We start from the raw sequence: 15,176 nt of genomic DNA, 5'->3' as shown, positions 1-15,176 counted from the left end.
CAAAKAAGAGCCCGTAKTGTCGTGAATATTGCTTCAGCATCAATTAAGGAAGACCAAACTAGACCCTCACACGTCGTTCTCAAGCTTTGGACAACTATGTGACGTAGGTGTGGTGAATTTTGCACAAAGAAGTTGGAACACATTTTTATAAGATCATATTGAAGTCGCTTGACCACCAGAATCATCRTACATTCGTGAATTGAGCTGAGCAAACACTTGAAAATTATCCGTATTTTCATCGCAAAGACATCTTCAGTGATTAGGCTCATATCTGGCTGAATGGCTTCGTCAATAAGCAAAATACGCGTTATTCGTTAGGCAGCAAACCACACGTACTCCATTGCATCCCGAAAAAATTACGGTTTGGTACRGTTTATGAGCCGGCGGCGTCATTACTGGGAATGGGAATCGTTAACGCTCAATGATAAYYYAATATTTTTGGCCCGAATTGAATGATATAGACTTGGACAATATGTGGTTCCAACAGAACMGCGCCACAAGCCACACAACGAATGTCAAAATCGATTTACCGACAATCAAGTTTGATGAACGTGTTATCTCATGAAATGGCCCAGTCAATTGGCCGCCTTGGACGTGCGATTTGACGCCGTTAGACTATTTTCTGTGGAGCTACATWAAGYCTATGATCTATGCYAACAAAYCAGCGACCATTGATGAACCTCGTACGAATATCGAACATGAAATTGCARCAGTATCGGCYGATTTTTRTTGSAAAACCKTCGAAAATTGGGTTCATCGTTTGAAATTCTGCAAGCTTGCCCCTGGTGGTCATGCAAAAGAAATCGAATGTACTTTTGATGGGACTAAAGAATCCCAAACCATTAAAAAAAACTTTTGTAGTGTGTCTTTTGAAAGACATATCAAAAAAAAAACATCAATCATCAGCTGRGCGAACTGAATCGATTCAGCCATATTCGTCGGTCTGTCCGTCGGCATCTATATACATACGTGAACTAACCCTTCAGTCTTTGAGATATCGCTCTGAAAGTTTGTACACGTCCTTTTCTTCTCAAGAAGCTACTCATTTGTCGAAAACGCTGATATCGGACCACTATAGCTTAGAGCTGCCATACAAAATGAGTGATCTGATTCAAGTCCTTGTATGGAAAAATTTTTTATTTGATGAGATATCTTCTCGAAATTTRGCATGGATTATTATTCAAGATAGCGGCGTAATCTCCGAAGAAATTGTTCAGATCGGGTGACTATAGTATATGGCTGCCAWACAAACCAAACGCTCACAAACAAGATATAAATTTTTTTATTTATATCATAAAAACGCACCTATGAAGGGTATTTTAGCTACGGTTCAGCCAAAAGCTTTAAAGCTTTTTTTGGTTTTTTTTTTCTTGCTTTTATGAAAATTCCATTAGAATAAAGAGGAAAGAGTGAAAACTGCAGGAAATGTCAATAGCAAAAACAACGACAGCACTGAAACAAGCTGAGGAATCTTTTCACGTAGGTGTAAGTATGTACGTATGCATATTCCGCACACTAATAATAATATATGTATGCATATATATGTACGTATATATGTGACTGCAAAAGAGAATCGCAAAAATACACCGTCCAACTGAACCCAGCCAAAAGGCACAGCAGATGTTGCCACAAATTTCTACTGCCTCAGTGCTTCAGTGCTAGATAACACTTACAACAACAAAAATAAATACTAATCAAGTACTTTACCTTCAGTAGTCAGCAGGTAACGGCTTTCCCTAAGAAGTGTTAGCAAAAAAGTTGCAAAAAAAAAAAGTATTTATAAAAGCAAAAGGCAAAAACAAAATAAAAATACAGAAAGCAAGTCGAGCAAATGCAACAACTGATAAGGAAACTGTTTAGTTTTTAATTTTGCCAAGAAAATATGCGACAACAAATGCGCTATACAACAACAACAACAAGGCTCTGCTGTGCATTTACCTGTAAAAACAATCAACATGTTGGAGCTTAGAATGAAAGAAAAAACACTTTGCGTATGTAAATACAGTTTACACGCACTTAATAAAAATGCGAATTCGCAAATATACGCATACTTATGTAATTTTTCTCTCTTATATAATGCAAGCAATACAATGGAACCCTTTTTGAGAAAAAAATATCCCCGTATAACGAACACGTGTAAACTGACGTTGAGCGAAACCGAAAGCTCCGTCAGCATCGGAAAGGACCTCCCCGAGCCGTTCGATACCAAACGAGGTTTCAGACAAGTTGAGCGCCTATCGTRTGACTTCTTCAATCTATTGATGAGAASGTACAATCTATAAGAGTGTACAGCTGCCAGCGTACTCCGATGATATTAATGCCGAAGGCAAAACGAAATATCTTCTGTCATCAAAAAAAAAAAACAGTCGTCGCACTCGCGACTAGGCACCTACGTCACTGTTGACAGTCATAACTTTGAAGTTGTAGATAATTTCGTCTATCTTGGAACCGGCATCAACACCACCAACAATGTTCGGACGGAGTAGGCAACTAAGAAGTAAAGTCCTCTCTCAACGAACAAAACCCAAACTCTATAAGTCACTCATCATCTCCGTCCTGCTGTATCAGGTTCATGGATGATGCCAACAGCTGATGAGTCGACGAGTCGAAAACACTTCAGCTCTGCCGTGAAGCAGAGRAAGAGGAGCACCTCCACTAAGTTGGAGGGACAAGGTGAAGCAGGACCTGGATATACAATAATCAGTGAAGGTCGTGAAGTCATATAACTTGTCTCATGTGAGTCGTCTTTAACTTGCGAAAAAAGAAAGTGTGCTGGAAGATCATCCTGTTGGGGGTGGCATTTAAGTAGATGTCTTAGGTATGATGCTTGTCAATTCTGGAGTCATATCAAAAGATCAGAAAAAAAGATTCAAAGAAAACTTCGAAGAAAGAACGCAAAAGATATGCTTAAGAATGTAGCTGAGCCTCACGATCATCAAACGCGTAATTACTTATGATGAGACGTAGGTTTATGAATATGACGTCAAAACTGTCCGACAATCTGGCGAACGGCGCTCTAAAAATGAAAACCGAAAGAACCAAAATTCGCTGAAGCCAGCATAAGCCATTTCAGCCGAGGCTTATGACAAGTATGTGGAAAATTAGACTAGACGTTAGTATGGTTGTATTGGAGACTATTTTTAAGATGGTAGAAAAGACTTTTATTAATGAAAAGAAAATGGAAAATCATTAGTCATCAACTGCAATAATTTCTACGAGAATAAAGAACTAATTAAATATACTTTTTAGATCATGTATATGTATGTATGTATGTATATATTTATATCTAAAAGTTGTACTTGTAGTGCAAATAATAATAGATGTGTAAATCAAAGCTTGGAATTAAAGATAACACAGTCAACTGAACGCATTTATGCCCACATACGTAGTACATACCAGCATTATACGAAACTTTAATTAATAAAACTGCAGCCGTTTAACCGACATTTACATACATATACACATATGTACATACACATGTATAACACCGCCAACACGCAACAACATGTGTCATACAAATGTCAAATAATGCGGATAAGCAAGTAAACAGTTTAAAGGAAAAATCTACGCATGGTCGAGGTAAGTTTCCAGCCAAACTGGGATATAAAAGCCATGCTAATCGCTTGCGACAACAATTTAAAACGAATAGTGAAACGAAAAGGTTGCAGAGTTAAAACGGAACACCTATATTTCAATCATTGGTCGGTTTTTGAATTCCAGCAAAAACTTAGGATGAAATTTTTAGTAATTCTAGCATCAGTTTGTGCCTTTGTAGCGGTAAAGGTAAGTTTTTCTAAATGCGATCACTATTTTAATACATGCATGCATTTGTGTTCATAACCTCAAACGGAAGCACTTGCATTTCCATTTAAGAACATAATTCAACCATAAACTTTTGTACATAACCTCAAAAACGTGCTCTCAAATATTTTTTATAAACGTTTAAGTATGCAATATCATTATAAACACAAACTCACCTTTCAGGCACAACTCGGTTTGGGCTTAGGCATTGAGCGAGCTGGCCCACCGCCGCCGGAGTTTTTCCAAAATGTCATTCTCAATGCAGAAGCAMAGAAAGTTCTCGCAACTCCCAGTTTACCCGCTGATTTACAACAACGTGTACGGGACACGCTGAGCAATTCTGAAACCGGATTCAATAATTGCAGTACCCTGACCACATTGCCCTGGTTTCAAATGCGCTGCGTGGCTTTACAACTATCGAAGTCCAAAGCTGAATTGAAGGCCATAGATGATGAAGCAAAAGCAAGGGCGCAGGCAGCTGCAACARCGGAAGCAAGCGCACCAGCTGCCGCAGATGCAATAAGCATTTAAATTTGATACAAATCACTATAACGTTAATGTTTTATGGTAATATTCCAATTTGAAGAATTTTGCTCTAAAATATTTTGGGACATTGCAACTGATTCACACGAATTTTACAAATAAACTAAATTGTCAATACATGGTGTTTGTTATGAAATAAAAAATATTTTGAAATATTTCCTTCCGCTTGCAATTGAATTTGTACGATAACTAGCATTACACCCTGTGTTTGAGACTGCCTTATCTCAGTTGAACTATACACTGCATTACCAGCAGAAATGAGCTTTTCTACGAATGTCATAATTAGCCCCAAAACTGCCAACTGTCAAAWTGTCAGGGTCGAATCGCCCCCCACTGTTGGTGAATGTTGGCGCAGTGCTAAACATTTTACCAGTCATTTCTTCTCCTATCTCCAACATACACCGAAAGCTCCGCTACGAAGTATACAAATTCTTTGGATGTGAAATATCGATTTGCAGCGCGAGAAAAGTCCATTAGCCCAAAAAACACACAAAAAATTGAATAACGTAGATGAAAATCGGAGTATCTAACAAAAAAAACAACTTCCAAGTGCAAATCAAGAGTCCACAAAGTMGCTGAATCGTTTTGGAAAACCAGTAAAACGCGTAATTAATAGCTCTAGTGAAAATCGCAGTGTGTGACTTGACGACTGAGTGAAAAAGCGAAAGTAGCAGGGATGGCGTTCGCAGGATTAAAGAAACAAATTAACAAGGCGAATCAGTATGTGACGGAAAAAATGGGTGGGGCGGAGGGCACAAAGCTGGATATGGACTTCATGGAAATGGAGCGTAAGACGGACGTCACCGTTGAACTGGTCGAGGAGCTGCAGCTGAAAACGAAGGAATTCCTTCAACCAAATCCAACGGCACGTGCTAAAATGGCAGCCGTCAAGGGTATATCGAAACTATCCGGTCAGGCCAAGTCCAATACATACCCTCAGCCAGAAGGTCTACTCGCCGATTGTATGCTAATGTATGGCAAAAAGTTGGGTGAGGATAATAGTGTATTCGCGCAAGCGCTCGTCGAGTTCGGTGAAGCGCTRAAACAAATGGCTGATGTAAAATACTCACTGGATGACAATATTAAGCAAAATGTCTTAGAACCATTGCATCACCTACAAACTAAAGAATTGAAAGAGGTAATGCATCATCGTAAGAAGTTGCAGGGAAGACGCCTCGATTTTGACTGCAAGCGTCGCCGGCAAGCCAAAGACGAGGAGATTCGTGGCGCCGAGGAGAAATTTGCCGAATCGCTGCATTTAGCGCAAATGGGCATGTTTAACTTGCTCGAAAACGACACAGAACAYGTGTCACAATTGGTAACGTTCGCTGAGGCGCTTTACGAATTCCACTCGCAGTGCGCTGAAATACTGCGCGGCTTGCAGGAGACACTTCATGAAAAGCGAGAAGAGGCTGAATCCCGACCAAAAGCTGAATTTGTGCCCAAAACATTGTTAGATCTGAATCTCGATGGCACCGGCACTAACGATACGGAYAGTGTGAGCACACCGGCACATCGGGCATCAGCGGCATCACCGCTACCCTCGCCCTTGCGCTCACCAGCCAAATCGCTGGTGCCGGGAGCTACGACACCACAACGCCAACAGCAACCATGCTGTCAGGCATTGTACGATTTCGAGCCAGAGAATCCGGGCGAATTGGGCTTCAAAGAAAATGATACCATTACATTGTTGAGCCGTGTGGACGACAATTGGTATGAAGGCTCTTTAAATGGACGCACCGGCTACTTCCCACAGTCATATGTGCAAGTTGTGGTTCCACTGCCCRATGGCAATTAAGGGGAGCACGCTTAGCTGCTACATTTGATGAGAGCAAAGCACTTCATCACTCCATAAGCAACTAGTTGACAAACAATAATTAATTATTTAATATTAAATTTAACGGTTAATTAAATATAAAGCTACTTAAAARCATAGAAGCATCAAAGAAAAATCGCAAACAAATTGAGATGTGTATTTATTATAATTATTAAACTCAATGGAAATTATAAAATTTATAAACAAATTTCAAAGATCAATTCATAAATACTTCAATTACAATTCAATTTGAAATCTTGGAACTTTTAAAATGATATTTGTAACTTATATGAAACAAAAATAACAAAAACAAAAACCGAAAATTGATTGTGCTATTATGAGTATTTATGTAATTCCTAACTTATTGCCTACCTATTATCAGCCTGTTATCATAAAAAGGAATATCATCCAAAATTGTTGTCATTTTTAAGTCATTGCATACCCTAACCTAGACTTACCTACACACATACACATAAAAGTAAACTTGTTCCCTATTCTCCATTTCTTGCTCTTAACTTTAACCTACATTGTGTGTGTTGTTTTGTTATTTATATTTATATATATGTATTTATTAAACATAATACAATAATATTATATACGTGTATATTTATTATAACTCTTACATTAATCGTATATATGTTTTCGAGGCGAAGTAAAACAGACATAAACAAGAATAGAAAACAAAAACGATAAACAAATAAAAAAATAAAACGAGAGCGAAAGCTCTCCAATTCCTAAATACCTTAAATATACCTTATACATTTATTGAAAAGACCCTAAATTAACTAAATAAAYATAAAGTTTGAACACGAAACCATCTGAATTGTATTGTATTGAAAATGGTGTAGCACTGAAGCTAAAAACAAGTGTCATAATTTAAACCACTGAATAAAATATAMATTTAAATTAAAAACAAAGAATACAGTGGTCTAGAAAATAAAACGGATAGGTTTTATAATTAGCTGTGTTAAAGTAATAATTTTAGTTTGTTAAAGTTTATCATGTAACTATGTAAGCTATTAAGGAATGACGAAAATATGTATAAATAGCAAAGATTTGTGTTTATATGTAAGTACAGCAAAGTGTGTGCTGATACAATGAGAAAAAGCGTTAAAGCTATCAGCGCTGGATGTGCGGTTTCAAAAAGTTGTGAAAAGTTTTTTCTTTTTTTAGAGCTAACTTCAAATGAATTTTAAACCATTAAGTGTTTGTAAAATGATACGTATATACATACGTGCATGTAATAATTTGAAATATTTCATGAAAGTTTGCTGCCTTTTATAAAGAGCTACTTAGAGAAAAATGTTAAACAATTGAAAAATAAAATGCATTGTAATCGAACCACTTGCTTTTTGGGTTGATTACACTAATTTTCAAAGGAAGTTCGGTTGCAAATATATATTTCTTATTATTATTTGAATATGTTTTTTGTATAACTTGCTAGTTTTTAAATAACATTTTATTAGCTAAACTGTTTGCTGTAATTAATTTGTATGCAAACTATTGCTTTAATGCTGCATAATGCTCATATTTTTTGTTGTCTAACATTCCATGCTATCTTAAGTACATATTTAAATATTTTTCACATCTTTATTATTATTTTTTTTTCTAAGCACAAAGCCAAAACTTGTCCGTTATTATTTTTGTGGCACTGTCACTCGAACGGATTACCATCCGATTAATGTACTGATAATAATCAAGTAGCTACTGTTTGGTAGCGTTACCGATAGCGTTTATGAGGATTTTTGAACAAATATATTATGAAAGAAGAAAGTCGAAGGTGGTTTAGTAGTCTCATGTTGGAATATAAAACGCAAAACAAAACAAAAAACTAAAAATAAAACAAAAACTAAAAACAAAACAATTCAAAAACATTGGTTTAATAATTGTATACATGCGTACGTACATAAAATATATAGAATAAAAGGCTAAACATAACGAAAAACAATAATGTATTGAAAATATATACATACTTACATACATATATGCAACTTGATGCAATTACGATGAATTATAACAATAATAATTGTAATAGAAATTTACAAGTGTAATAATGTAACAATTACCTACCCCTATACATACATACATACTATATACACATAATTAACGTTAATATGAAATATGAAAATTAACTATAAAGCTACCGCAAATGAAGATATAGAGATGAAGACGGCGCGTATAAGGTTTATGATATTGCTGATATTAAGATATAATATTATGTATTAATTACGTTATGCAAACAAACAAACAAGAAAACTTACAAAAATTATTGAAGCAAAGCGCTACAAATATGAAGGCAAAAACCGGATAACAAAAACCAAAAAAGAAATTAATAAAATTTAATTTTTAATGTGTCTTTCGTTCCAACGCAAGTATTCTTTCTTCCACGATTTTTTCATTTTCGTTTTCTTTGCATTTTATATGCTTACTGAATTAGCTGCTATATCATCTGGTTTATTATTTCCTCCCACCATCCACCGCCGACATCCTATAATGGCTACTTATCTACATACACCTGCTAGGTGAATGCCAACACCCCCGCCAATTGTCACAGCTACGAGTCATTAGCCGCCCTCCGGCGGCACTGAGAGACGCCAACACTTTTGTACGATCCTTTCCTAATTTTCTTCTGTTTCATTTACACGCTATTAATTTTACCGAATTCTTTCAATCCCCCGCGCTGTGGTTAAAACCAAATAAATATAATTAAATTGGGGGCGGTAAATGGCTATCTCTATGACAACAATGTCAATGCCAAGCGGCGGCCAATTCATACTCACTTGTGCATATTGAAGAGCATATAACACAGCATCAGCTCTATTATCAATAGCTTCCATGCTCCCCGCTACTGCGCATCCTTGAATGCGCACAGCCACAAACAATCCATAATATATTTATAGATGTTTATGCTTGTATGTACATACATACATATGTACATGGTAGTCTAGTATTGGCATTTTTGCCTCATTGGAATTTTCGGAATTAAACCCAAATGAAATCAAGGTTAATAAGTATGATGGCGCCAAAGTGATTGTGACCCCGAAGGAGTAACCTGTGTTCAAGCTCAATAATTATGTTGTAGTGTGAGTACAGGAATGGTGAGTTGGCGCCAAAGAGGCTCACAAAGGTTTCCCGACTGTGAAAATGTTACTTCATTTTTGATAATACACATTCATATATATAAATACATATATGTTTGTATACGCGTATGCACTTGCCGTGATGTGCGGATGTGTGTTAGGATATTACGAAGAAGTTAGGATAAATCATTTATTTGAATTGTCCATACTTGTAGATTCCTTTTAAGGAGCTCAAATAATCAAAGCTTATGATTTTATTTCTATAAAAGTTAACTGTTATCAATTTCGTGCTTGTTATTGTTGTCACAATTTTGTTATCATTTTTAAGTACTGTATTAAAAACTTCGTTCCTCATTTACAGTAAATAAAACTTAATTTCTTTGGAAGCAATACAAAAATTGAGATTTTTTATGGTCATTCGATAAATTACCAATTGATTTTTTCATAAATCCAATTTTTACATAAAAATAAATTTGTTTTAAATCTTTCTTCCTTTATCAAACAGCTTAGCACCTCATCTGGCAGCATTTTAAGAAATGCAATGTGGCAACATTGACGATTGTCAAAAGCTTCCAGTTGGTTTCCAATTAGAAACGTCATTGTCGTATGTCAAAAAGCCGATGACGTTCTTCTGAGCTTATTCATATATCTTCCAATTATCACTGATATTCACATTTGATTCAGATTTTTTGGTGGTAGTGTCTAGTCGAGTTTGTGCAGATTCGTGGACGGAGCGAACAGATAAATTAAATGTAATTAACTAATTGTATATTAAAATCCAATTTAAAATTTAAACTTTTATAAGTTACTGTTACTTCGCAATAGACTGGTCGTTTGGGATTTGGTCATTCAGACAGTTAGTGTATTGGTAGTGTGTCAAATTGAAGTTTGTGGAAGGGGCGTAGTGAAAATTGTTGCTTCTCGGTGAGAAATATCGGGGCGGAATACCTGCCTACGGTTAACAAACGCCAGCAAGTCCCAGCACATACACTTACAAGTGGCAGTGGTGCAAGTGGAAAGAAAATTGTGACGGAATTTTTCCAAAAATAAATTTGTATACGTGTGTGTGATTCATAGCCAAGTATTGTAGGACGAATTCACGAAATTTCATTTAAAATAACAAGCGAAGTTGGAAAACCAAATAGAAATCCAAGCAATATTAAATTAGTGTGTTTCCATTTTTGTTTTCTTATAAATTATTACAGCCCTTTCTGTGAAGTGAAATCTTGCCGTGTGAAGTTCCCGCTATATAAACGTTCGCTATATTGTTGTGTAAAATTGTAACAAAATGTTTAGTTTTCTGAAGCGCGAGAAAAATAATCAGGAAGTGGTAGAGAATGTTGTTGGCGAGCTAAAGAAAATCTACCGCAGCAAGCTGTTGCCTTTAGAGGAGCACTACCAGTTCCATGATTTTCATTCACCCAAGCTTGAAGACCCAGACTTTGATGCCAAGCCAATGATATTGTTGGTGGGTCAATACTCAACTGGTAAAACCACGTTTATACGTTACCTGCTGGAACGCGACTTCCCCGGCATTCGTATTGGCCCTGAGCCCACAACAGATCGTTTCATTGCCGTAATGCATGATGAGAAGGAGGGTGTTATACCTGGAAATGCACTTGTTGTCGATCCGAAAAAGCAATTCCGTCCACTAAGCAAATACGGCAATGCCTTTTTAAATCGTTTCCAATGCTCCACTCTCAACTCACCCGTCTTGCAAGCGATTTCCATTGTTGATACACCTGGTATTTTGTCAGGCGAAAAACAACGTATCGATCGTGGTTACGATTTTACCGGCGTCTTAGAATGGTTTGCAGAACGTGTGGATCGAATTATACTACTCTTCGACGCTCATAAACTCGATATCTCAGATGAGTTTAGACGTTCCATTGAAGCGCTTAAGGGCCATGACGATAAAATCCGTATTATACTCAACAAGGCTGACATGATTGACCACCAACAATTAATGCGGGTATACGGTGCGCTTATGTGGTCTTTGGGCAAAGTGCTGCAAACACCCGAAGTAGCGCGTGTCTATATCGGTTCTTTCTGGGATCAACCACTACGTTTCGATGCCAATCGTCGCCTATTCGAAGATGAAGAACAAGATCTGTTCCGCGATTTGCAATCACTGCCACGCAATGCAGCGCTGCGCAAACTTAACGATTTGATTAAGCGGGCTCGCTTGGCGAAGGTACATGCCTTCATAATTTCGGAATTACGCAAAGATATGCCATCAGTGTTCGGTAAAGATAGTAAAAAGAAGGATCTTATTAAGAATCTGGGTCAAATCTATGATCGCATTCAACGTGAACACTCCATTTCACCGGGTGATTTCCCAGACATCAAGAAAATGCAGGAGGTGCTGCAGCATCAAGACTTTAGCAAATTCCATTCTCTAAAACCACATTTACTGGATGTTGTTGATAATATGTTAGCCAAGGACATCGCGCGACTAATGGAAATGATACCGCAAGAAGAAATGACGCTCGTGTCAGAACCAGTGGTCAAGGGTGAGTTGTAGTTAGCATGTCATTTATGTCGAACTTCAAAATTTTTGTGTAGTGTCATTGCTTGTCGGTGTGGGCGCATGCATGTCTGTGCTTTTGCTAGTGAAATTTAACCCTTACTAATTCAATTTTCATAATCATATTCTTATATTCATATTTGTTTTGTTTGAATACYCAATTTAATATCTTAAATTTCTTATGTATTTTTTTATATGCTGATGTATGCGATTCACCTTACTTGTAACTAATCAGAACTCAAAGGTAAATGACACTACAAAAATTAATATTTTGAACAAATACTTTAAGTGTATCACAGTCACAGAATAAGAAGTTTTTATATAAAGTATGTTTTCTTATTTATAATATTTGTATGAGAGCTTTACAAAAAATACTTGTTAGCGTATTCCGGCGTTGATCTCATGTCCAGTTAGAACTCAAAACTCTAAAAAATGTCAAGAGAAGTTTGTAAATACATTTCATTTGCTGACATTTAGAATTATTTATTACATGCAAGTATACATATATTTGTGTTAGAAATTTGCACGTGATCTCCCTCCAATACTATTACTCAAAAACCGTTGGAACCTCAATTTCTTCACAACGCTTTTGCAATACCCAAGCAAACACGTCTAAAACAGTTGACCCAGTTAAGAGAAGAAATAAAAACTAGAAGACAARGTATTTAACAGCAACAAAAACGACAGAGGAAGTCATTGTTGGTTACTCATCGTGATTTACCATGTCGGCAAAACAAGTTTTCGCCGGCAAAGCAAAGAATTGCCATAGATAAAATTGAAAAGTAGCAAAATAGGCGGTAGCCAAGTACGACACACATGCGCACAAAAGCTGACAATAACAGAAAAAATGAAACAAAATCGAGTTGAGTTTAAAAAATGTTGCTTGCGCTTAAAGTATCTGCAAAAATTCAACGAATCATGACTTCAGAAGTGTAAATAAATTGAAATTTCAAAGAAAACTGAAAAGCCTTCATAGTCATATGATGGGCTGGCTCTCACCGCCATGGTGCACTTCGTTGTGTGAAAAATATTTTTTATGTGGATGGCTGTGCAAATGTAGTTGGTTGCACAAATGTTTAATGATTTGGCACCCATTAAATTAACTATTCGCACTAAATACTTTTACAGTAGTAAGTAGATTCTCAAAGAAATTTGTTGTAAACTGCTGTCAGTTGACCATTTTGCTGAAAATTTGACAGTTGGTAGTAGTGTTTAGTTGTTTTTAGTGCAAGGCGTAAAACTAACCTCAAAAATGTTTTACATAAATATTTGAATTGTGTTGCTAAATCAGAAGCATGTATTTATTACTTGAACTTAAAATTTCTCTATTTCTGTATAACTCGCCTGCGTTTTATGGCGCCAAATTCGCCACTTAGATAAGCGGTTTGCCGCTGCTACTGCTGCTAATTAATAAACAAATATGCATAGAGMAGGCTGTGATATGTGTATGTATGTATGTAAAAACGCCTGGCTTTTCAAGTTATTATGCAATACACTTTGCTAACATCAGCTCGCATCGTTTTCGCGCACACCAACTGATAAGCGTACTCTCTAACTTACATATGTCAGGTATATTAATCTATGCGAAGAAATAAAAAATATGTGGTAGTTATARATTAAGTAAAACGGTTTCTCTCACGGTTTTAATTTAAAAAGTCTGCTATTAATTTTTGTAGCGAAAGCTATTTTTATTTACACACTGTGGGATATTTTTTATAAGCGTTCGAGTAGCCCTTTAAACTGAGTAATTACTGGGAACGCTTTTATTTTTTAGTTTTTTATTATTTTGTTTTTTTATTGCAATTTTTTTTACCTATTTAAACAAAAAACCTCAATTTTTCATGAGTTCTCAAACAACTGTAAAATTTTATTAATTATTTTGTGCATAAAAGATTTTTATCGCAAGCAGAATTATGATCACAAATCATCACTGATAAGTTCAGAATCTCATCAAATTTTTTTGCAGTTGCTAAGTATTTTTACTTTTATAGAATGTTTGCTCTGGAGCTGTAAGTAGATCACCGTGACGCATCGGAATAATTTACTCACACTAGTACTTATATACGTACTTGCACAATTCGATATACATATGTATGCATATATTTTTTCAAATAAATTTACGCTTCATATTATACCGAAAACAGTCGAAGCAGCGCTTTTAGCCCGGTTGCATTATGTGCTCTACACATCCGCTAACCAAATTAATTACCGTCATACGGCTAAGGGGTTTTGTTCTTGTTTTCTCTTATGAAAAAATAAACCTGTTGACCAATTTATACATATGTATGTACATTCATATATGCAATTCACATGACAGTGTTAGCAATGCACGGCTCAGCATTGACTCACGCCATTCGTTTTTTATGACAGAAAAAATAGAATAAAATTAAAAAAATATACACTTGAAAACGTTTCTAATGGCTGGTCGCAAACGTAATGTAGATTTCCCTACATACATTCAACTGAGATTACTGAATGTGAATTTGACTATGTATGTACATATGTACATACATATCCACATATCCACATATGTATGTATGTGAAAGTACATTACCTAATTTTAAATATTTGTTGAATTAGTCGTTGCTTTGACCGGAACAACAGTCTAACACATTTAGATTTAGATAAGCTGTGTCATGGAAGTATTTCCAGCAAATAATCAGCTGAGCCATTCCAAAACGGATTGTCATTGTTGTAACAAATGTAAATAATGCATATTTTTTATTAATCATAAATACTGATGGGGGCACAATAGCATATACATACATACATACATATGTAGTTGCCATACAAACTGAACGATCGGAATGAAGTTCCTAYAAAAAATATTTTGAATTTAAAAGGAGTATTATAGCTTCGGTTTTTTTTTGTTTTTAAATGATATAATGCAGTCAAATACTTATTTGGAATTTGTAGCAACTTAGTTTCTTTAAATCAATTTTTACTTTAAATCAATGTTTTCACAGCTCAGAAAAAGTTGGTCTACTTCAGTTCATCTTCAATATTTTTTTTTTATCGATCCAGACAAAAAAAAACTCAATTTCTTTCCAGCCCAAAACTCTCACGATACACTACAGCAAATGTGACTTTGCATTATTTACAAATTTTTGTTGTTACCACCAATAACGTCACAAATCCAGTTACATTAACAGCGAACTTGTTTGCCTGCACCTTACAACTGCCTCGTAAAGTTCAAGGTCTCCAACAAAAGCTATGTAATACATTATTTAGTCAATTCAATTACACAGCTGCTAGATTTCTGAGTCACGCAGCGTAAATATTTGTATTTGTATGTTATTCGATTTGTATTTTACTTTAATTACTCTCTTGAAATTTAGTGTAGTATGTTGAGCGCAGATTTTTATAATTAAATGCTGGAAATTCAGAAAAAAAATTAATATTAATATAA

The 15,176-nt window shown here is 35.7% G+C and overlaps 3 protein-coding genes across 5 annotated transcripts in view; all 3 read left to right on the top strand.

Moving 5' to 3' along the window:
• The first annotated feature begins 3,626 nt into the window (after nt 1-3,626).
• On the top strand, nt 3,627-4,461 carry LOC108977502. Its single transcript, XM_018947209.1, has 2 exons — nt 3,627-3,783; nt 3,985-4,461. The coding sequence occupies exons 1-2, from the start codon at nt 3,733-3,735 to the stop codon at nt 4,330-4,332; spliced, it is 399 nt and encodes a 132-aa protein (XP_018802754.1). The 5' UTR covers nt 3,627-3,732; the 3' UTR covers nt 4,333-4,461.
• Nucleotides 4,462-4,681: 220 nt separating this feature from the next.
• On the top strand, nt 4,682-8,532 carry LOC108977511 (endophilin-A). Its single transcript, XM_018947225.1, has one exon. It carries the CDS (start codon nt 5,021-5,023, stop codon nt 6,140-6,142), a length of 1,122 nt encoding a protein of 373 aa, XP_018802770.1. The 5' UTR covers nt 4,682-5,020; the 3' UTR covers nt 6,143-8,532.
• A 1,325-nt stretch (nt 8,533-9,857) lies between these two features.
• Nucleotides 9,858-15,176, top strand: part of LOC108977510 (EH domain-containing protein 3) — a 23,177-nt gene continuing 17,858 nt past the window's right edge. The window contains exons 1-3 of one of the 3 annotated variants that reach the window (XM_018947222.1): nt 9,858-9,992; nt 10,446-11,753; nt 12,003-12,011. In XM_018947222.1, coding sequence (XP_018802767.1) covers nt 10,529-11,753; nt 12,003-12,011 — 1,234 coding nt within the window. In that variant the 5' untranslated portion in view covers nt 9,858-9,992; nt 10,446-10,528. Of the gene's footprint in view, nt 9,993-10,445; nt 11,754-12,002; nt 12,012-15,176 lie in introns of those variants that run through there. The other 2 variants (XM_018947223.1, XM_018947224.1) reach the window with 2 other exon arrangements.

Source organism: Bactrocera latifrons, unplaced genomic scaffold (assembly GCF_001853355.1).
Source record: "Bactrocera latifrons isolate USDA-ARS-PBARC rearing strain unplaced genomic scaffold, ASM185335v1 scaffold_90, whole genome shotgun sequence".
NCBI classification, from domain to species: Eukaryota; Metazoa; Arthropoda; class Insecta; order Diptera; family Tephritidae; genus Bactrocera; species Bactrocera latifrons.
Note: the sequence above shows the minus strand (reverse complement) of the source record. Positions and strands in the feature narration are given on the sequence as shown.